The sequence below is a fragment of the Botryllus schlosseri genome, chromosome 3 (genome assembly GCF_051294905.1).
Source record: "Botryllus schlosseri isolate E-star chromosome 3, Bs_hap1, whole genome shotgun sequence".
NCBI classification, from domain to species: Eukaryota; Metazoa; Chordata; class Ascidiacea; order Stolidobranchia; family Styelidae; genus Botryllus; species Botryllus schlosseri.
Window position 1 is genome coordinate 36578446 of NC_137238.1, and position 23226 is coordinate 36601671.

The window sequence follows — 23226 nt, forward strand, 5'->3', positions numbered from 1 at the left end:
CAAACTGCAAATGTCTATTCAGTAGGGCTGAGTGTTCAGAAATAACTTTTTTTTCGGGTTCCAGCGATTCACTGATTAAATTACCGGGTTACCCTATGACGAATTTTTTTTTTTTCAATTCAAATTTTTCTGTCAAACCCATAAAATTGAACCATATTTTGTGTGCGCCGTTTTTTGGGTAATCTGACAATTTAATCGGTGAATCACCGGAATCCGAGGAAAAAAGTTATTTTCGAACAGCCCAAGTAGGGGTAGGCTATTCAAAAATGACTTTTTTTCTCAAATTGTACTGGGACTGGCTACTTGATAAAATTGTTAGGTTACCTACTTTAAGCCTACACACCAAATTTGGTTCAATTCCAGCCGGTAGCCGCATTGCTACAGGACAAGGTTTCTATTTATTATATAAAATTGAATAAACAAAAATTTGAAAATTTTCTGTTCACCCCATGAAAGTGTTAGGTTGTCTATAGAAACGATGTTCACCAAATTCGGCTCAATTCCAACCAGTGGAAGTGGAGTTATTGCCGTCAAAAAGTTTGGATTGGAATAAAATAGTATTTACGGTGGGCACAACTATAATACATAATCAAAGAATTGGTCACCGTAAATACTATTTTATTCATAATCCAAATTTTTCGACGGCAATAACTCCGCTTCCGCTGGTTGGAATTGAGCTAAAATTGGCGTGCAGCGTTTTTAGAACCGACCTAACAATTTTATCAAGTAGCCAGTGAAATCTTTTTTTTTCAAACGGCCCTACTATACAGTTTTGCTGTAGCATTTTCAGGAAAACCAATAATCAGATCACAATTATATTGGGAGCGTAGAAAAATTTCACCAATTAGAATTAGATCATACTGAAATTTCGCTGTAATTACTCTAAAACTAGAATTATCTAGTTGCCAAAGTCTTCTTTGGCCACCTCTGGCGCAGATACACAATAGGCTACTGATCATCACGGCGTCATCTAGTTAGCTATATCTCCATAGCGCGCTTGGCGGTCCATTTTTCTCTGGACTTTGCAGTAATGCGATAGCAATCACTTTAAACACCAGACCGCGTCTGCGCGTCTGGCTGTCTTTGCGTTAAAACTGCGAGTCTTTCTCTCGCCAGTCCAAGACATCGTCTTCTATGCTTTCGTCGCTTTCAGAGTCGTCGTGATTTTGGTCCTGCCGGACCGGGTCCGTTTTTGAGGCGGATTTCAGTTTTTGCTTTTTCGCGTCGCGGGCATCGTTAAGCTTTTCAACCCGTGTGAAATGGAGGATTTGTTCGTTGATTTCGTCGATCTGATAGAAATTCAGCAAAATGAGAATTTGTAACCAAGTCACAAGGCTCCAGGTCACAAGTCAATCTGACTTTTATAGTTTTGACTCGAGTCAAGTCGAGTCATTTTCAATTCGCCACCGAGTCAAGTCCAAGTCAGCGAGCAGAGGGTCGAGTCTGAGTCATGGTATTATGACTCGAGTCCAAGTCATTGTGTTGACTGCTCAGTTTCGAATTAAAATCTTGTTTGAATCCAATTTCCATAACTCTGTTTAGTGATATTGAATTGTTGGCATTCATAATATACCAATTTTCCTCACTTTCAACAGTTTCTGGGCACATTTTCAAGCACCAGTACTAATAGACGAAATCCCAATAGCGTGGTTACTTTACTATTCTTCGAAATCACAATGAGACGTCGTTCTCTGTCGTCATTGTCTCGAGTCATACGACTTGGTCTGAGTCATCCGCAATGACTCGAGTCAACACACAGATTGACGCGAGTCGAGCCATTTCCGTATTTTCAGAAAAAGACTCGAGTCAAGACGGGTCATCAGAAAATCGCGACTCGAGTCGAGTCATGACTATAGTCATTACAACCCTGAAAAGTCATTTTTGATTCTCAACAGTAACTGAATGTTTCTAAAATTATCATTGCTGTTTTTCGCGTTGTATCCGGCTAAGCAGCCATTGTTGGTTAGGGTTGTTCAAAAATAACTTTTTTTCCCTTATTCCGTGGCTGCACTGAATTAAATTTTTAGGTTATTTTTATTAATAAAAAATTTCGATTTGCAAAAATAGCATTCACGGTTGGTCGGAAATCTCAGAATTATTGATGATAAACTCAAATAACTCTGCTTCTACGGGTTGGAGGAGGACAAAAACTGTTATGCATCGTTCTTTCAGACAAAAAAATACAACTATAATTTTGATCACTATTATCGGATTTATTTACCTCTCGATCTACTTTTCCCGTTTCCTCCTCCTCTTCGATGATCTGCTCTGATTGGCCGGTCTCTTTTTGAATTTCCCGCTGAAAATCTTCCCACTCGCGGTCCATGGCGCTCGACGGCGTTTCGACGCCGCGAATTTTGGCGTCGACTTCGGGGTCGTCGAAAAATCCTTCCGGCAGCGAGGTTTCCGGATTTTTTTCAGCGTTTTTCTCCGAAACATCTTTCATTTCGACATCCTGAAATGAAAAAAATTTTGGCATAAAAACGGAAAATTTTGACTCGAAATGAAGAAAATATTGACATTAAAAAGTATTTTTGGGAAAAATTTGATGTATGAAGAACTCAGGCAGTTAGATTACTCATTATTGTACAAAAGTCAGCATTCAGTTTGCTCCATTTCCTGGTAGCTTCTAGCCTGGTAGTTTGTGTGCCATTTACAACAGTGTAAAATAAGCTAAAAGATGTAAAATGTGAAACGAGGAGATTTACAACACCAAGACAATGCAGCTGGTAAAAAGAATTTGACTTTACCAACAACTTTGACGACTTTTTAACCTAACGCTATAATTTCGACAAATATTTGACTTTTTTTAACAAGAGCTTCTTGGAGGTACAGAACTTCAATATACAATTGAATAGTATATTCATATTGAAATGAACCCGAATATTTTCGGCTGACACTCGTCAGGGGTAATCGTCAGCAACTAGTAGAGAATTGGAATGAGCATTGTATATCAACAATCGTATCACAAAATATGACGTCGCCAGCATGAAAGAGAGAGCGTTCAATGTACTATTTTTAGGTGGTACACGAACTCCTTTTGTTGACAGAGTTTTGGTTGGTGTATTTTGATAAAAGTCGACTCCAAGGCACACAAATTGAATTGTGAACAGCCCCGCCCAATGATTCGAAATCGGTCGTCTCGATAATTATTCGCACAAATCGGATTATCTAACAGATGTTTGCCGATGGCAGAATTAATGGCCTTTGATCGATCAGCATCAATTTTAAGCGGATGAGTTAAGGGTGAGCTTTTCACTGAGCGTGATGCACGTGTTCTGATAAATCTGGGGACATGTTGGTTTATGCGTTCCTGCAAGTGAAACAAGTGAAAAAATGATTACACTAATTTGAGGGTGGGCTGGCCAAAATAGAGAATTTGAGTATCATTAATTAATAATGATGTGACAACAGTTTGAATGATGTGGAAAATAAAAATATATCAAAATATCAACGAAACTATAATTGTCGTTGATAAAAGAAACTCTCAGTTGCAAGGAGTGTATAACTTCAATGCTCGGAAAAATCGTTTCAAACGACTCACCTCATTATTATTTTTACCCGAGTCCTCTTCGTCTTCCGAGCTTGAACCGTAATCCCCGATTATCAGACCTCCAACTTTTTTGCTTTCATTTCCCTTCGAGGACGTTAATTTCGCAATTTTCGACAAAGGTTCTTTGAATTGTACGTCACTTGAATCATCTATGGCGGAATTAGGTCGTTTCGTCTGTGACTGCGAGGATGTGTTGATATTCTGCTTTGAACCCGAGTTCTTTTCGTTGTTAGGGGTAACTTTTGGTGGAACTATTCCCTTTTTTAATTGATCTATTCTCTTTTGATCTTCCAAGGCTTTGCGATATTCGTCAGAGTTAGATTCGAGTATTCTTTTGTCGGTGCTTGGCACATTTCTTTTCGATTTCATCTCGTTCATCATTTTACGGAGGTCATTTTGAGAGACCTTCTTCGTTTTCGGCTTTTTAGGCATATCTACTGTGTTAATTTAGCAAAGCTACTATAGAAAGCAGTTACAGAAGTCAATTTCTAAAATATGAGAAAATAATTCAGTGAAATGGTAGCCAATGATACGACCGTTAGGTCATTAAATCAGCTGGTAACATTATACGGACAGGACTAAATATATTTTGTAAAAAGTATAATGTATCAATGCAATAATCGTTTATGACGACATGCACATTGTATCCTGACCTGCTATGAAAACATATAAACTCTAAACTATAAACTCCTGCCGATAAAACTGTACGAAACAAGTGAATATACGACGCAGGTTAAATGTACCATCAGAGAGCTGCCGTTTATCAGTAGACCTGCAACCTGCAACGCCAAGTGATATTTTCTGTGAAAAACTATTTCCCATGTTTTTACCAGAGTGTACTCAAAGGTGGTGTGGACACAGAAAGAAATTCTCTCGTTCACGCTTCACTTGGGTAGTCAAGATTGTTATTTTCGATCCGTTTTCAGTACTGACTCAGTGCAAAAGTCGGTATTGGTATATGTCGATTTTGGCGATGTTTCATATTGATATGGGTGACAAGTTTTCGTATGGTATATCTGGATGATGTGATCTAATACTGTACCAAGTTTCAAGGTCTTCACTTCATGATTAGGGCAGTAATTGCGTTACCGGAGTCAAGTATGCTATTGTCGATCCGTCTGAAACAGTGATTTGACGCAAACGTAGGTATCGGTATGTGTTGATTTTGACGATGTTTTATACCGAGATGGGTCACAAGATTTGGTATGGTATATCTTGACGATATCATGGAGCACTGTACCAAGTTTCAAGTTTCTCACTCATGATTAGGGTGATAATTGCCTTATTCAAATCGACTTAGTATAACTGTGCGCGGCCTACGCATTGCCGATTTTACGCAAAACTGGCTATTGATATGTTTTGATTTTGAAGGTATTCTATACGTAGTTGGCAGACAAGATTTCGTATGGTATATCTTTATATTATATCAGCTAATAATGTACCAAGATTAAAGTCTTTCACTCGTTGATTAGGGTAGTAATTGCCTTACCGAATTCGACAATGCCTAGATGAGAGTCAGACTGAAACTAGGCTACCGCATAACAGATTTTACGCAAAAGTCGCTATTGATATGTGTTAATTTTGACGGTGTTCTATACGTATTTCGGAGACAAGATTTCGTATGGTTTACCTTCATTATGTCAGCTAACGATGTACCAAGTTTCAAGGCTATCACGCATTAGGGTATAGGGTAGCAATTGTCTTATCCGAATCGACTATGTATATAGGTGTGCGCTCAACTAAAACTAGGCTACCGCATAGTAGATTTTACGCAAAAGTCGCTATTGATGCGTGTTGATTTTGACAGTGTTCTATACGGAGTTGGGAAACAAGATTTCGCGTGGTATATCTTGATTATATCAGCTAACGTGTCAATTTTCAAGGCTGCCATTCAATGATTAGGGCAGTAATTTCTTTAGCGATGAGTACACCCCAATCCTTGAGTTACAATCCTAAAACTTGAATCAGTGTTGGATGGCATCATGAAGATATACCATGCGGACAAATGGACACCGGCCAGTGCCGGCGTTTGCGTAAATTCTGTTATGCGGTAGGCTAGATTCGAGAGGCCAGAGGCTGCAGCTGCAGGTCTCTACATAACCGGTCGACTTCGATAACGAAATTACTGCCCTAATCATGAAGTGAGGACCTTGAAACTTGGTTCAGTATTAGATCACATCATCCAGATATACCATACGAAAACTTGTCACCCATATCAATATAAAACATCGTCAAAATCGACATATACCAATACCGACTTTTGCACTGAGTCAGTACTGAAAACGGATCGAAAATAACAATCTTGACTACCCAAGTGAAGCGTGAACGAGAGAATTTCTTTCTGTGTCCACACCACCTTTGAGTACACTCTGTTTTTACACTTTTGCGAAGGCCAGCCGCTGCTACATGTTCGTGTTCAGAGAACCGCGAATGTATCATTGCTACAATATTTTGAAGCTACAGCAAGCTTCATTTTAATATTTATTATTTACTATTTATCAGATCAATACACCAGGACTTTGTGTTGCAGTGATAAGATGTGGAAACAACTTGAAGTAGAAAGAGAGAATCTTTATTTGTACACAAGTTGCAAATCAATATCGCACACAACAAAAATGCAACTCGGCAACTGTCGTTATGAAAGACATGCGAGGTAGATAGGAGGCTCGATGCGACAAAGTCTTCAGGGCCGAGTCACCCAGAAGTAGTATTTCGATCAGTCAGCCACTATGGCTTGGTTCAGGACAAAAAATTAGAGGCATGCACATTGCACACTGCATGAAAAGCAACTCAAAATAAAAAATGGCCAATCGATGAAATTGAAGTTGCATATGTGCCAGTAAGCGAATTCTATATGTCAGATTCTGTAATCTCGAGCGCAAACTAGTATTTATTCAGTAGATTCTGCTTGTATTTTGGCTTGAATGTGGACAGTCGACCTGCTCGAAGACTGTCGTTATCAAACGTCGGATATTATTGGATCATAGCAGCTTACAACGTTTACAACGCTACGTTATAAATTACTATGGTCGGATTGTCGGCAGTTACAGTTATTCTACGATGATTGAAATTTACGACGGCAATACCATGATGAATATATCTCATGGAAAATAATACGAAGAATCAGAAAATAATGATCACCTTCTTCGTTCCGCCTCATTGATTCCGTTGCATGCATGAATAATCGTGTATTCATTTGGTCAAGGGAGAGCTCAATATCTTTTCAATGTTAAATGACCAGTAAGATTCACGTGGTTTATATATGAGAGGTAATGGGTATTGCAAATGCAGAAAGATAAGATGATATACTATCATATTTTCGTATTGCACATATTGGTAGGCCACCAGGAAAGGCGGGTACGTGCGTCGAGCCACGTGCTGTGTGTATAGTCGCTAGTCAATTTCACTGACAGCTTTATGACTCTATAGTTTTTTGCCGAGTCATTTTCAGTTCACCACTGAGTCAAGTCCGAGTCATTCAGGCCGCCACTGTTTGAGGCAGTCTGAGTCATAGTGTCAATACCCGAGTCCAAGTGTTAACTCTCATCATCATCATCATCATTGGTTTATTAGCAATTTTATCAGTTCAATACACCACAAAAATGCGATACAATGAAAAGACAGGAAGATGTCGAAGCGACAAGGAGTAGTCTATGGAATCTGACACCCACCTTGGCCTAGGCGATGTAAAGAGGAGGCATGCACACTGAATGAAAGTAAAGAAGATAGTATAGAAGAAGAATGCGACAAGAAATAGGGCGGCATGTCATGGGAAGCGAGATCGATAGGTCAGGACTCTACGAATCAAATTCAAATTTTATGTTTGACGAATCAATAAATAAATGTCTGTCTGATCAACATGCTTTTTTAAAATCTTTCAGGTGACATCAGAGGCCTCACATACACACTACACTTATTTTTCTCACTCTTGACCTGTTAATTCAAACAAATGAGAAATATCCATCCTGATACACGAGACTTTATTCCAAGTCGTATAGAATGTCGGGAGTCATGTATGACCATATGTTGAGTTACCATGCACAATGGCTTGAATACTAGTCAGGTCAACACACGAAGTGTCCAAGTCATTTTCCATTTTTATAGAAAATCACTCTAGTCATTACAACCCTGCATTTTTTCATGTTGCAAAGTTGGCAAAATTTGCTGTATTAATACCACAGTATTTATTCCTTTATAGCTCGATTTGTTGATAACGTAAAACTACATACAATGGACCTCGACCCGTCTGCTCTACAAGAAGTTACAGAACAACTCAAGAATAACCCTGAACTGGCCAGGATGATTATGGAAGAGCAGCAGAAAATGGAGGCCCAGACGCAGCTGAAAGTCATAGTCAACAAATTAACTGCGGACTGTTGGGATATATGCGTTAATAGCGTGGGGAACAGCCTAGGACGGCAGGAGACTTGCTTGACGAATTGTGCGAAATCGTTTCTGGACACTGACAAGTTTATCAGAGCGCGTTTGTCCAAGCAGCAGCATTAGTCTCGCGTTGACCATGCAGATTTAATAGTGAATTTACTATTCTGAAATCGAAATGCCGTTTTGGGTTTCAGATCCAAATCTAGAATGAATTTTCTGTCGCGTCCAAGTCCGAATTCGGTAATGGCTGAAATTTGATCGAAAAATTGCGTGAAAATGGAAAGTTGCCTGAAATTTCATTTCCAAATCTGTCTTGAAGTTCATCTTAGATACATATTCCGTCCAAAGCGGGCAAAAATCATCAAAACCAATTGTCTCCAAGTAGGAATCCATGCCTATCTCTGACCCAGAGTGGCTTTTTTGGTCAACCCCCCCCCCCCCTTCGAAAGCTGATTCAGTCTTCAATATTTCTGAGCTTGTTTTCAATGCAACAAACCGCAGTGAGCTGTTTTTCATCATGTGCTTTTGTGTACAAAGGAGAATCATTATTTCATAGTTTTTCTGAATGAGCCTTATTAGCCATACATTGGTAAATGTACAATTGAATGATATATCCATAATGAAATTACTGGAATATTTTCGGCTGATACAATCGTCAGAGGTGCATTCGTCAGAACTAGTAGAGAATTAGAATTGAACATATTGCTGATACAAAGTTTTTTGAATTCTCTACTATAGTTGCTGACGATCACCCCCGACAAGTAACAGCCGAAAATATTTAGTTTCATTTCAATATGATTATACTATTCAATCGTTTAGGCCTATTGAAGTTCTGCACCTCCTTGAATAGCGTTATTAATTTGGAATATTTTCAAACCAATGACCGTTTTCGCGACTCTGTACGGGCGTCTGTGTTGCATTCTACACTTATTGTGATGTATCGATTAACTTCTTGCGTTTGAATTAGGCTTTTGTGGTAATAACTGGTGAAGTACATTTTCATTTTTTTGTGGACTTTCAGCCATTTTAATCCGCCGTTTTTCACAGTTGATAGTTATTGATATCTTTACGACATGGACACGGAATTGGATGATTTGTTGACTGATGCGTTGGCTGATTTTGATAAGCCTCCAGCAAACAGTGAGGGCGGATCTGAACACCAGCATAAGGATTTACCAGCTAGCTCAAATGAAACACCGGTAATGATTTTGGACTTCAAGACACTTTTTGGATGGTATATGTAGTTACTGATTCATTATAACCCTGGTATCTAGTAAGAATAGCAACCAGGGTTGTAACCAAGTAACATGGCGTCGAGTCACAAGTCAATCTCACTTCTATGTTTTGACTCGAGTCAAGTCAAGTCATTTTCAATTCACCACCGAGCCAAGTCCAAGTCATCGAGCATAGGGTCGAGTCATGGTATTATGACCTGAGTCCAAGTTATTGTGTTGACTGCTCAGTTTCCAGTTAAAGTCTTGTTAAACCCACTTTTTATAATCTGTTTGGTAATATCGAATGGTTCGCATTTATAATATGCTAATTTTCCTCACTTTTAGCAGTTTCTGGTCGCATTTTCAAGTACCAGTACCAATAGACAAAATCCTAAGAGTGTGGTTACTTTACTTCATTTCGAAATTACAATGAAATGTCGGTCTTGGCCGTCTGAGTCTCGAGTCATCAGAAAATCGTGACTCGAGTCATAACAACCCTGGTAGAAACTAGATATTTTTATGGACATTTGGAAAAGCAGTTTGAATAGGATTTTGGAGTACATAACTTCAGTAGGCCTGTAGCATTGAATAGGATTTTCATATTAAAATGAACCTGAATATTTCCGGCTGACACTCGTCAGGGGTAATCGTCAGTAACTAGTCTAGAATGGGAAAGAACTTTGTAAATCAACAAACGTATCACCAAATATGATGTCACCGGCATGAAAATTCGAATAATGCATTGTTTTTTTTTTTCAAGAAAAATCCAACAGATGTTGGATCTGGAGCCAGTAACTCCGCTTCCGGCCTTAACATGCCTCCGCCCGAAGACATATTCAAGCAATTCTTCGACGAATCGATGACCAAACGTCTCGCGGAAGAATGGAATTCCGCTTTGAAAGAACTCGAACAGGACGACCCCACGTTGGCGACGCATTTCGAGAAATTATCGGCCACTTTAGATTCGGGTAATCTTCAATGTTTTATCCTGTGACAGTCTCATACGAGGACAGAACTACAAATGCTGTAGCAGGGTTGCAACCAGGTCAATCTCATTTTCATAGTCTCGAGTCCTATGACTTGGTTCTAATCATGCGCAATGACTCGAGTACAAGCCGAGTCAATACGCAAATTCACTCGAGTCGAGTCATTTTACGGATTTGAAAAAATGACTCGAGTCAAGTCGAGTCGCCAAAAAATTGTGACTCCAGTGTGATCTCAGACTTTGATCAGTAGATAATTCTATTTCTCTAATTAGACTAATTAAAGCGAAATACTGGCTATCTAGTTCTAATCTAATTTTTGAAATGTTTCTATGCTCTAATATTAATTTTAATCTAATGCCTGATTTTCCTCAAAATCCTAGAGAACTTTTACAATGCGAAACATGCCAAGCTTTGTGTACTGCGAATTGAGCAATTCTAATCTAATTTGGAAAAGACCAAAATTTTGTAGTGGAAGTGAAAAGTGAATACGTTATATTATTAATATTAGTAAAAAATGATTATAATCTTCATTTTTTTTCAGCGATTCCGCCTGAATCCGCTCCAAGCGATCCGAACGCGACAAAAACTGAAAAAGAAACACCTCAAAAACCGTTAGATTTTGAAAAAGTCATGAAAGAGACTCTGTCCGGACTCGAGCAGAGCACCGACCAACTGAAAAACGGTGCGGAGCGAGACTTATTCTCTCAAATGGGAAACCTGGGGCTCGGACCAGGCATGGGTGACATGATGGGCGGCATGCCTGGTCTGGAAGGGGGCCTGATGCAAATGATGGAGGGCATGATGCAGAATTTGTTGTCGAAAGACGTTTTATACCCGACTATGAAAGAAATTTCTAAAGAATATCCCGACTGGTTGCGTGAAAATCGATCGAAACTGCCCGAAAATGAGTACGCGAAATTTGAAAAACAAAACGAATTAATCTTGAAAATCTGCGAAACCTTCGAAAAAGAACAGCCCGATGAAAGTGCCGCCGTAAAACGCGCGAGACTTGATGAAATGATGCGTTTGGTGGAAAAAATGCAAGAATGCGGTAATCCACCAGAAGATTTAATAAAAAAATGTGGTGGAGGTAGTGCTGTTGACGTCGAAAAATTTTTTGGGTCCGGAGGCGAATTCGGGCCTGATTTCATGAAAGGGAATATGAATCCGGACCAGTGCACTGTCATGTGAAATTTTTCTCGTTTTAATCGTATTTGTAAGCGTGATTTTTGTCAATTAATTTCTTCGATCACTGTCAGATTATTACTAACATAATAATTATTGTAACTTTTTTGTTGTTGTTGTTTCCAGCGCTGAGCAGTCTTGAACATGTATGCAATGCCGCCATTGACTCTTTGAATCTCGATTCTGAATTGTTGAAGTATAAATTTTTGGATTTGCAATAAATACTATCTTCATTTAGCTGTGTTACTTTGATAACTGCGCTTCTACCGGTGTGAATTGAGCCAGTAAAATTCAGGAAAAAATGAATTCAAAATCTTTAACTCTAATAACTATGCTTCTGCAGGTTGGAAGAACCTACATTTCATGTGCAGCGTTCTTTAAACCTAGCACTTTTATCAACCAGCCAGTAACATTGCAAGATATTTTCGAACAACCCTAGTCTCTATCCGAAATGAGCTTTCCTGTATGCCGAATTCCACAATCGTCAGCAATGAAACATAATGCTCGGATTCCACTCACACAGGACTAGACCTGGTCCATTACTTTTTCCTTGGCAATAGTAGTCTTCATTTGGGGTGGCAAATCGAATACCTGAGTGGTTTGGCCGGGAAAAGACTTGGCGAAGAAAGCACACACAAGGAATGGAAAGAACTAGTAGAAAGGGCCGCGGCTTCAAAAAAGATCAACATCGAAAAGAACTGTGACATCGGGCACTCTAGGCCGAGGTGGATGTTAGAGTAAAGGATCGCTACTGATACGTGTCGTTCGACATCCCCCTATCTGTTCATGACATCGCATTGTGTGTGACTTGATCAGATGAAAAATGTAACCCAACGATGTTATGTTATGGTTCAAAATCGAGTATCAGGCCTAGAGTCGAGTGTTCAAATATCACTTATTACGGTGTCATACCAGTAGGAATGATATGGACAGTTCAAATATGTGCCGTCTAAGCTGAAATGAAAATGCCGGACCTGATGTGTGGAACAGTATCCCGCCGGCCATCCGGCAGTCGACGAGCATGTCCACATTCAAGTCGAAATACAAGCAATTACTACTAAATAAATACAGTCCATCCTCAAGATTACCGGACCACGACTGACCTATCGATCTCGCTTCCCATGACATGCCGCCCTATTTCTTGTCGCTTCCTTTTTCTATACTATCTTCTTTACTTTCATTCAGTGTGCAACTGTGCATGCCTCCTCTTTACATCGCCTAGGCCAAGGTGGGTGTCTGATTCTATAGACAACTCCTAGTCGCTTCGACATCTTCCTTTCTTTTCATTGTATCGCATTTTTTGTGGTGTATTGAACTGATAAAATTGCTAATAAACCAATGATGATGATGATGATGATGATGATGAAATAGGATAAGTTCTACGCAGTTATACTGATATTTGTGTATTTTTTCGACCATGCCTATTTTATCGCACTTTGTGACAATGCTGTGGCTCGATCGCGACTTCACAGATAAGTCATTTCCAGCAACGTGTGTAGCTTCAAGTGTACGGCTTGACACGAAGATCTTAAGGATCATATCGTCGGCTCCCGTCTGTACTGTTATAGAGTCAGTTACATGTTATTTTGCCGAAATAAAATATTACCAACAAAAATATGGTTCGTATGCTGCGATACAACCAATTGGGGTTTAGTCTTCCACAGAGTATCGAATAGTATTGAAACTATATTTCTTGTTGGTAACTCTTTGTTGAAAGGGCATATAATTACAATACTCTGAAAAACGCAGCTTTCTCTACTAGACTCTGATCAATACAATTAATACTCGAGTGATTGTGTCCGGCTCTAACCACGAACCATGACAAACATTTCAACACATGGATATTCATAAGTAGGTCTGGCAGCCCAGACCTTAACCAGGGCCGGGCACAAAGCTTCGTGTAACAGGGTTGTAACCAAGTCGCAAGGTTACGAGTCACAAGTCAATCTCAATTTGTAGTTTTGACTCGAGTCAAGTCTGAGTCAGTGAGTAGAGGGTCGAGTCCAAGTCATCGTCTTCACTGATCAGTTCAAGTTCAATACACTTTTTCCAACTCTGGTTGAGTGATATAGAATGGCTCGCATGACTTGACTTGAATCGAGTCACTCTGCAAAGATGACTTGACTTGACTCGAGGCAACACGACTACTTGGGACCCACATGATATCCATATGGATTTCCACGGGTGCCCATGTGGGGGACCCAGCTGGGTTCCACGTGGATTTGGCGGCTATATGTGTTGGGATTATATAGGGTCCCATGTGGGTAACCAACGAAGGTGATAGGGTACAGAATATTACGTCCCCGGACCTTGTGGCAGCGCAGGCGTTCATGTCAGGGGTAGGCAGGGTTGCCATACCGTCCTTATTTCTAAGATTTGTCCTTATTTTGAAGGGTCACGTCTTAGAAAACTCAACTGTCCTTATTTCTAAGAAACGTCCTTATTTTCGACTTGCGTCCTTATTTTGTCTTATTTTCAACCACTACTTAACTTCGATCGTTTTTCTCTGGTATCTGTGTTGCATAATATTTTAAAATTATGCTTTCGCGTCGAGATTTTATGACATCATAACTGAAAGGAACTCTCGTGACGTACACACCACAACAGGGGTGGGCAATTATTTTTCTCCGCGGGCCAAATGAGAAGCCGACAATACGTTGGCGGGCCAAATCAGAAATTTTAGCTGTATTCTCCAATGTATTGATTTTACTTCCAAATTGAAAGCAGTGAATTACACTAAATGGTGCTCAGTGGATGTGTTGATATTGGGGAATGAGGGAGTGACTGTTAATTACCAATAAAATATTTATTCGCCGGCATATTTCGAAACAATGTTAATCATGATGCATTTTGAACTCTCTTTAAACCCCTATCCACGTTTTTCTATCAATACATTAAAATGTATTTGGGGTGGTCGAAAGAGCACTTCGTCAGCCCCCCTTAAAAAGCGTTGGTCTTGGGCCCCCATAGAGTTATAAACCAAAGTTGCCCTCAGACCAAACCTCCATCGGGATGTACGTTTTTATCACTACTTCTGAGCGATTTTTTTTGTATCGCCAAAGCGTACGAAATTAAAGACCTGCACGATTCGAAATTGGTATTTCTTTACTGTCAAATACTGCCTATGGACAATTGGACATCATGGTTTTCGGTCAACATGAGGACAGTCCTTTTCTTGCAGAACTTCATACGTCTTGGTGCGTCGTGCGTCGTCGCGGTAATGGCTGACGCCAAAATGCCCAATTCTATAATCCAATAATCGCTAAATCGCGCGTAGGGCGAGAAAAATTTGAAAAAAGTTGCATAAATTTTCAAATAAATACTCTATAATTTATATTCAATCACCAAATAATTTTGAGCCCACTTCGAGCTCGTCCGAGCCAAATTTGGGGGTTTGGGGTGCGGCAGTTACGGTCCTTGTGATACTATAAAGCTTGTTGTCTTAGTCGCTGGATCCCGAGCTGTGTGTAGCTGGGTGAATTGGCCTTGTTGTTGAGCTAAGTTTGCAATTCTTCCGAAATTCGTCGTCCCTTGGCCGAGTGTATGTCTTCGTGTTTTTATCACAGAACCGACTTTTCTTATACTTCTTAAGCACGGCGACCTGCTCGGCACTAACTATTAAAAGGACTGGTTTACCCCTGACACCGGTAAACAAATATTTATTCCTCCGAACTTTCTTTAAATTTCAAATTTCCGCTTTTTTTTGACATCCTTCATTGGTGATGATGACTCATAGAAATCACGGGCACTGATTGAATTGTTTTACGAATTAGGGACTTGGAAACGCATCATATAACAATTTGAAACACATACCGTGTAATGCGTAATGTGGCAATGGCAATAGAGAGAGGTTTTGTGACTTTTTGTGACTGTAATTGTAACGGCACAATTTGCTGCATTATATGGCTTTATTTCGAATCTGGATTACGCTTGTGAGGTACTATGGGTTGCGTAATCACGCCATGTTAATGATCAGGCTTGCTAGCAAACGGATTTGCGGTTCAGTATATACATCCTAAGGTTTTGATCCACGCAGCAACATTAAAAAGTAAGTTTTATGATTTGAATTTCAAGCAGCCTTTCGCGGGCCGCACAGAATAGATTCGCGGGCCGCATTTGGCCCGCGGGCCGCACTTTGCCCAGGCCTGCACCACAAGATTGAACTTATAAGTTGTGAGATAGCTAGGGCAGTGAGTGGTGGTACCGCAATTTAGTCTGTACCAAGCTACCGCGGTGGACGTCATTTTAGCAGTAAACAGCAGTGCCAGGTTCCTGCTGTTTTTGGTCTACGGCAGAATAAGATCAAGCTGTGTGGAAGGCAGCATTTAATTTGTAGTGAAAAAAGGCGCAGTGCAGTCGGCACATAGGTTAAAAAGTAGTAAAACTATAAATCATTGATAAATTTATCTAAAATATATTGCACTTGCGCATATAGTTTTAACTACTACTACGGCTAAATATGATTAGTTAAAATGAGCAGGCGTAAAAACGTTTTTTTTGCGACGATTATGAGATTCCAACATCGCAAATAAGTTTTCTTCGGCCAGGACCAAGACTACAACCATTGTTATTGGAGTTCTTGCTCAATACGCTCAAAAAATGATTTTGTCCAGACTTGGTGTACGGCTTTTTTCCATCTTGGTTGACGCCTCTAATTACAACGAGGTAAAGAAGTTGGTTTATCACCGTATGGGAGGGGGGGGGGAAGACCAACGTATTTATAGGGGACTGACGAAGTGCTGTTTCGGCCCTGAGTGTAGGTAGATCTATACCTGAGCTGTCGTGACATCTATAAAGAACTTTCTAATAACAAGGAGTTGTCGGGTAAGATTGTTTCTGGCGAAAAGTATGGAATGTGATATGCCACGGCTCGTATAAATACAAAGTATGTACAAAAACGCTTTTTAATGCTAATCTAATATTTCGACTGTCCTTATTTTCGGGTCCATGTCGATGGCAACCCTGGGGGTAGGCAACACTGGTAACTAACCATGAATCATCGTAGACTTGAGAGAAGGCGTTGTCACTTAACTCTAGATATAACTTTATCATTGTACAGTACATACTGCTCACCCTAATTCCTTAGATCAATATATACGGAATACTCAGTATATAATAACCTTTACGGTGGGTGAGTGGTCCCGCCATCATTGTGCAAGTCAGTGGTTGTCAAACTGGGGGCCTTGCGGGCATGTATGCATCTGAAGTGGGCGCGACAAGGCTGCGGTCAACTGAGTATTTTCTTCGCGCTCCGCGCGATTTACCTCCCATTCATAGTTATTGCTTTGTGTATAGTCTGAATTTCATATTTGACAATTCTCTCATCAGTGCAGTCATAAGCTCTCATGCCATCAAGCTATCCGTTGGGATTGCTAGCATTCTGGTTGCATTTTGCGATATGGCGATAAAGGGGCGCCGAAATTCTTCACTATCATAAAGGGGCCGTGTTAAAAAAGTTTGGGAACCACCGGTGTAAGTGAAAAGTGACCGTAAGATACCTCGAATTCAATTCATATGGAGAAAGGAATAATTATAATTGTGGTGATAGAATTTAATCGGAAACCAGTTATAATGCAACTTAACTATACAGATAAACAAACCTTGCTGTGGGAAAATATAAAATAAATACTGATGGGGACAAATTACTGGGTCCTATATGGGAACCATATGGAATATCGACACATCTTCATTAAGCCTATTCACATGAGTCACGACTCTGACACGACAAAAACCAATGAAGCGAAGCGGCTACCGTACTCTCACGCTTCAGTAGTAAAACTCGTGGGATCGACAGAGTGATTTTCAACCTGCATGTTCACATGACGCATTGTCGCGACGCGGTAAACTACGGTGATGGAGGCAGTTGAGGTAATTTTCGTTAGTTCTGTATATATGATGCTGGCGTGGTTTCGACGAAGGCACTTGATGAGACGTATTAGAATGCTAAAGTTGAGATCTTCAAGTTTCTATCGATTGCTTTCACTGCGGAAAAGGCGGCACCTGCAACGACGATGCTGTTGGAAAAAAAGAAGGTGCTGGCTACTATACCGTACACGATGTTCATTTCGCAAAACTAACTTATCTTATGCAAATATTTTACAGAGTGCAAAGTTATTGGTACGTTGATGTCCCGAATTATTCTGAATATGATTGGATAGAGAATTTCCGTATGAGAAAGGAGACGTTTTACGAGATCACGGAATTGGTACGCGAGGAAATGAGCCCGGGTTGGAACAATTTCGAAGACTATTTAAAGCATAAATTTGTTGATAAAATCTTAGTGCAAAATTTCAGCACATCGATGCCTGCATAATGTCCAACAATCAAATCATGCCCTCTTCATATTTGCTGGACAGTATACGTCTCAGTATATCACATTAGTGTCCAGTGGTTATGCAAATGTTGTGCAAATGTTGAAAATTATTTTTACTTGCAGATACAGCATCTGTTCGTCCAGCAATACCACTGGAAATGCGTGTTGCCATTGCGATCTACAAGCTTGGTTCTTGTGCAGAGTACCGATCAGTCGCAAACCTGTTTGGAGTAGGAATTTCTACTGTACAGAAGTTTTTGAAAATGTTAGTGAGTTTTATGCCAACAAGACCGGTTCCCAACAAACAAGGAACCGTAAAAGAACCCTTCGGGATCGTTACGTCGTTCACGAGAGTGGCAATTTGGAACGTGTTTGCTGGGTTGTAGAATTATAGCTATTTTTGATGCTGACGATGGCAATTTGTGATACTAATGATAATTGTGACTCTAAAGTGATTGTGCACCTTTTTACCTTCTCTAAACTGGTATCAATACCACCGACCTAATTGTGACCAGAGTACGTGTTCCATTAATGTCTTGTGGGATTATTTAAGTAGAAGTATTTCTTACTCAAAATCTGAACTTTGTTTGAATTGGCATTGTTACATAAAAGAATAATATTTTACTGTATATATACTATATTTTACTATATACTAATATATTTTACTATATTTATTGTAGGTTCTGCACTACCATATGCCTCAAATTACCCGACTTCATACATCCACCATCAGATGAGGAAGCCAAGAACATAGCACGGAGAATTGAAATTAAATATGGTTTTCCTCAGGTATATATTGTGCCTTGCAATTATCGTGTTTATATTGGTGTCCGGTCACCCACGAGTGTATGGCTCGTACCCAGGGGGGTAAATGCACTGGCGTAGCAGCATGTGCTGCCGCCCCTGGCTCTCGCTTAAAATGCCGCCCCCATAAGTAGACCGCAGCAAATTTCGACATAGATTCAGGTTCAAGCAATCTTATCAATAAAAATAATTACAAATAATATGCCGCGTCTCAGCCTCACTGTCTCAACGTTAATAAGGCCAAAAATAATAAAGACAAGAAATAGCGAACGAATGTATTGTGCTCTAAAAGCGCTCTAAAAGCGCTGGTGAATAAATTTGGACTTTCGCTTTGCAGCAGCGCGTGGGAATTAAAAAATCCAAACATATCATTTAACTGGTGTATGTCGGTAAACCTAGTTTCAGCTTCAAGTTAAAACTGTCCAAAGCTTGAAACATGCATCGTCTAACTTCGTCAACAACACTGAGGCCAGCATCTTCTGATTGTTTACCAGGCATTTTCCTTTTTCTGCGAACTCTCCGAATAATCGGCCTTGGCGGCTATTTCGGAGTGGTTCCATCGCCATATTAACATATTAATTCGTGTTTTCGGAATCAGCGAGACAGTAGCTTTCGATTGAGCCCTGTTTGATTAAATTTTATCTCACGGGACGCCAGCTATAGGACTACCAATTAAGCTTCTCTTATCCGGCTGTGTACACTGTGCCGGACGAGATAGTGTAATCGTGATGCGTCCGGCTTCTTGATTGGTAGGTAGTGGGCTCGATCACCGGCCGGGTCAGACCAAAGACTCGAAAACTGATATCCACGGTTATTCCGCGAGGTGCTCAGCCATCATGGAGGAGATAAAAACGGGGGTGCAGACTAGATGACCTTACTATAAATTCCGTATCGCATCTCCGTCGTCAAAGCATCTCGGTGGTGCAGGCGAAAAAGAATACCATATCTCTCTCACTGTGCTGTCTCATTTTGCCGCCCCCTTGGAGCCTGCCGCCCCTGGCGCAGAGCCAGAACCGCCAAGTGGCTGCTACGCCACTGGGTAAATGGGTGGTGGATAGCAGTACATATGTGCCGCCATGCTATTATCAGGTATGCTTAAATAGGTGAAGCAGGTAGAGTGTCGGGCTGACTGTTTTAACCAGTCATTCGGCATCCCGCTTGCTGTTGAACAGAGAATTGAAGTACATAGACAAACTGATTCACACTTGATAATTTGTATTTGGTAATGGTTGAAGTGCTCATTGACGCTGTCATTTTGTAGGTTATCGGCTGCATTGATGGAAGCCATATCCAAATCACAGCTCCAGTAAATGGCAAACGAGACTATCAAAATAGAAAAGGAGGCGAGTCGATTGTATTGCAAGCTGTTGTTGATGATAATTACTGGTAAGTTCCTTGTAAAATGGATTGTTGAAAGATGTGATATTGAAATGCGAGCATTACAGTTTCTGGGATATTAATGTAACCATGCCTGGAAGTTGTCACGACGCCTTCATTTTTACAAACTCGCGTATCTATGAAAGTATGAACACGTCACCAAGGGTACGTATCATGCTATTGTTGTCATATTGAGCTCTGTCGCACAACTGTTGTTCCTTTTCTCAGGCTCCGGTGCGAATAAACAACGTGGAAGTTCCATTGCTGATTCTTGGAGACCCTGCTTATCCCCTACTGCCGTGGCTTCTAAAACCCTACACTGGGAGAAATTTGACTCCTGCTAAAGAATCTTTTAATGCATACCTGAGCAGTGTCAGGATAGTGGTGGAAAATACATTTGGAAAGTTGAAAGAGCGATGGCGTATCATTGGCAAGAAAATTGATGCCAGAATAGACCTGGCACCCCAAATCATCGCAACATGTTGCGTGCTACACAATATTTGTGAACGCTCCCATACCCCTATCAGTGGGTGGGCAAGCAGTAATTACATTTCGTCCCAAATCATGCCGAATCTAAGCCAAGTTGATGATGTGGGCTCACCATCTCGACAGCCACCTGATGCAACGGAAGTCCGACGTGTGCTGACCGAACACATTGCCACAAATCTTCCGCTAAGGCGTAGTATAAGACCTAATCATTTGTGATTTACTCCCTTGACAAATTTGCCAGCGACTCTCTTGTTGGATGCCTTGATTTCTTTTGTTCTGTTCTGGATGCCTTGATTTCTCTTTGTTCTGTTCTGGTAATTGTTTCAGACGATAAAGTCATTTTCATTTTCATTTCCCCATTGCCTGACTAGCACACTAATATAAAAATTGTTGGAAGTTACATTAGAATTCTATACAACAGAGATAGACAACTTGTTGTTTGATTACTTTACTACGGCCACAACGTACGCTGCAAGCGGTGAATGTATTTTTTGCGATAGAACAAGAGAGGTCCAATAAAACGCAAAATCATTGAATGAATACGATTTGTAACCCTCACAAGTCACACCAGCGTATCGAGAACAATCCTCATTTCTGCATTGAATCTGCCAGTCGGCTCATAGTTGACATGAACTGCATCATCATTTCTCGGTCTGCCCGGCTTTCTTGCTGTAGAGCAATTAGTTCTTCGTGTCTCATCTGCCGCTCTTCTTCAATATGGCTCAACAGTCTATCTTCAAAACTTCCAGATCCTAATGAGAAGTAAGACCATGCTTTTGTTTTTGTCTCAATAACAAAAAAATTAAGCATACGTTTTCTCTTATGTTTAGACGTTCTTTGCCTAGATCGTCCACCGCTAGCAGACATTGCGGGAGCCCCTGGAATCAATAAAGTAATTGCTGTAACCGCTTTGTGTTAAGTTGCTTGCTTAGAGGAATAATATAGAAGTAGGACACTTCCCTAGAGCATATCCCCACAACGAGAGGAATCAACTATGTGATAACTCGGCACTAATTCTTGGTACTCAAGTCATACTTCTGATTTCATTATGTATCTTCAAATTTTATCAACTCCTACCACTTTGGTACTACCACGATAATGTAAAATGCACTGTTAAAAGATACTGATCATAACATGGATGCCAGGGATCCGATTGAAACAAACCGACCTACCTTCATGGTCACTCACAATGATGCTGTCATCAGCGTCTTCGTTCTGAATTTGGCCAGCAACACTTGCTAAGCAAATTGAGCAGAGATTATCACATGATTCAGGAAAACTCGTTGATACAAACACTATACCTGTGCCTTCCGAATCCATGAAACTGGTCTCATTCTCATTCACTTCCACTGTCACTCTAGGAAATGACTGAAGACCTTCAGTAACTAGTGCCTGTAATGGGTTACTCGTGAGTCACCTTGCAAAAACCTAATTCAATACGAAATCAAAATACCGCAGTCCTGGGTCTCATTCCTAACAGCTCATCCAGTTGTGAGAAGGGTGGCCAATGACGTCCTTCGGCCCCCATTCCTGACTTCGTGAGCTGCTTTTTTACTTTATAATACTGCCTTTTCAGATATTTCCATTGGTTCTTGACCTCTTCCCTGCACACGAAATAAAGCTGTTGATCTTCCTACCAACACTCAGGAGAGATGTGTACTTCACCATGTGAATGTATATCCTTCCTCAGCTAACCTTGCAGCCAAATCTTCAAAAATCAGCCTATTTCTTTGTCGACGGGCATCTAATTGGGCCAAAAGATCTCGCTCTTTGATCAAGCCTAGCAAAGCTTGGATAGCCGCCCTGCTCCATGTTTTCTAAAAATAACCATATGTTTGGAAATTGTCAAAATAATCCAGATGTACCGTACGGTATAATACCTTTTTCTGGATATTTGTGCTTGCGGACTCCGACATAACCGTAACATATACTAAATTTACCACAGAGCTGTAAAATAAGCATAAATCGTGGTAAATTAGTGAAAATTCACCGATCAATTGAGATATAATATAGCATCTCGCATTTCTCGGCCAGCGACCTTCCCTTCATCACACGACAAAACACGAAATACCCTGCTCCAAAGACGAGTCACTAAACTCACGCCAAAACGCATGACAAAATCTCCAGCCGTGACGAAGGGATCAGTATTCTCTCGAATCGGTCACACATAACCGATCAACTGGAAATCTCATGACGCGCTCAGGTGTGTCGTGATACCAAATTGCTGCATGTGAAAAGGCTTATTGACGAAAATCACTCGCTTAAATGATTTGATTACAGAAATTTAATGAGTAAAAGGCGTCCTGGGTTGAAAATAGTATATACAAATGAGTGATGAAGGTATAATGGGATCTAGACGGGATTAGTATGGTATAGCCCAACAACTCCTTGACTTGGAAATCCCACTTGGAGTCCATGTGGGACCCATGTTATGAGACCCTTCAATTTGGCCAACCCACCTATCCACCTAAATACCACATGGGTACCACGTGGTCGTGTTACCTGGGTCGGCGCTTCAGAAATGTGGATTGTCTCGTGACTCGGAGCAAAATTTACGAGTCAATTTCAAGTCATTAAGTAAACGGTGTCGATTAAATCACTCTATCTGTCTATGTTCGAGTTGTTCGCGATACGCCGATGTCACTTGTGAGAGGAACCAGTCATTCACTGATTGTACGTTTCACTAGTCCTCCGTTGTTACATCACAAACAAATTGACCGCAAACAAAACGATCACAGCATACGTTGTCGTAGTAGCAATATATTATTCTAATAGAAACGTATCCCTGTTTCCTGGACGACTCAGTGCTTACATTGCGCAGCGCTCTCCTTAATCAACACTCTTGTATGATTTAAATCAAACTAATCAAACTAATGTAATCAGCTTCTCGAGGCTTCGTATTCGGTTCTCTATATCGGCTGA

General features: G+C 40.5%; 4 protein-coding genes across 6 annotated transcripts in view; 2 read left to right on the forward strand and 2 right to left on the reverse strand.

The window, feature by feature from the left end:
• LOC145436463 (putative mitochondrial import inner membrane translocase subunit Tim8 A-B) overlaps positions 1-23226 on the forward strand; it is a 246314-nt gene that overhangs the window by 211661 nt on the left and 11427 nt on the right. Inside the window, exon 2 of one of the 2 annotated variants that reach the window (XR_013914315.1) lies at positions 7750-8651. Coding sequence is in view for 1 of the 2 variants with exons in the window: in XM_080313815.1 (XP_080169941.1) it covers positions 7784-8059 (276 nt within the window). In the remaining variant the exon portion in view is untranslated. Of the gene's footprint in view, positions 1-7749; positions 8984-23226 lie in introns of those variants that run through there. The other variant, XM_080313815.1, reaches the window with a different exon arrangement.
• On the reverse strand, positions 415-4015 carry LOC145436442 (uncharacterized). The gene is made up of 3 exons (XM_080313787.1): positions 3545-4015; positions 2222-2455; positions 415-1289 (listed from the first exon to the last, which is right to left on the reverse strand). The coding sequence occupies exons 1-3, from the start codon at positions 3983-3985 to the stop codon at positions 1089-1091; spliced, it is 876 nt and encodes a 291-aa protein (XP_080169913.1). The 5' UTR covers positions 3986-4015; the 3' UTR covers positions 415-1088.
• On the forward strand, positions 9001-11500 carry LOC145436453 (peroxisomal biogenesis factor 19-like). Its single transcript, XM_080313801.1, has 3 exons — positions 9001-9135; positions 9911-10118; positions 10678-11500. The coding sequence occupies exons 1-3, from the start codon at positions 9010-9012 to the stop codon at positions 11325-11327; spliced, it is 984 nt and encodes a 327-aa protein (XP_080169927.1). The 5' UTR covers positions 9001-9009; the 3' UTR covers positions 11328-11500.
• On the reverse strand, positions 20663-22544 carry LOC145436444 (uncharacterized). 2 transcript variants are annotated; one of them, XM_080313789.1, is made up of 7 exons: positions 22185-22544; positions 21970-22121; positions 21758-21908; positions 21606-21696; positions 21477-21542; positions 21117-21182; positions 20663-21056 (listed from the first exon to the last, which is right to left on the reverse strand). In XM_080313789.1, the coding sequence occupies exons 1-7, from the start codon at positions 22218-22220 to the stop codon at positions 20893-20895; spliced, it is 726 nt and encodes a 241-aa protein (XP_080169915.1). In that variant the 5' UTR covers positions 22221-22544; the 3' UTR covers positions 20663-20892. The 2 variants fall into 2 exon arrangements, with proteins under 2 accessions (XP_080169915.1, XP_080169914.1); XM_080313788.1 differs by having other exon boundaries at positions 21477-21696.

Bases quoted from the DNA above. Each gene is read 5' to 3' on its own strand.
- LOC145436442 (XM_080313787.1), bottom strand. From the start codon at position 3,985: ATGCCTAAAAAGCCGAAAACGAAGAAGGTCTCTCAAAATGACCTCCGT. The intron at 2,456-3,544 runs GTGAGTCGTTTG...TTTTCATTTCAG, and splicing joins CGGGTAAAAATAATAATGAG to GATGTCGAAATGAAAGATGT. The intron at 1,290-2,221 runs GTAAATAAATCC...AATTTCTATCAG, and splicing joins CGGGAAAAGTAGATCGAGAG to ATCGACGAAATCAACGAACA.
- LOC145436453 (XM_080313801.1), top strand. From the start codon at position 9,010: ATGGACACGGAATTGGATGATTTGTTGACTGATGCGTTGGCTGATTTT. The intron at 9,136-9,910 runs GTAATGATTTTG...TTTTTTTTCAAG, and splicing joins CTAGCTCAAATGAAACACCG to AAAAATCCAACAGATGTTGG. The intron at 10,119-10,677 runs GTAATCTTCAAT...ATTTTTTTTCAG, and splicing joins ATCGGCCACTTTAGATTCGG to CGATTCCGCCTGAATCCGCT.
- LOC145436444 (XM_080313788.1), bottom strand. From the start codon at position 22,220: ATGTCGGAGTCCGCAAGCACAAATATCCAGAAAAAG. The intron at 21,183-21,476 runs GTAGGTCGGTTT...TATTGATTCCAG, and splicing joins CATTGTGAGTGACCATGAAG to GGGCTCCCGCAATGTCTGCT. The intron at 21,057-21,116 runs GTATGCTTAATT...ACTTCTCATTAG, and splicing joins GTCTAAACATAAGAGAAAAC to GATCTGGAAGTTTTGAAGAT.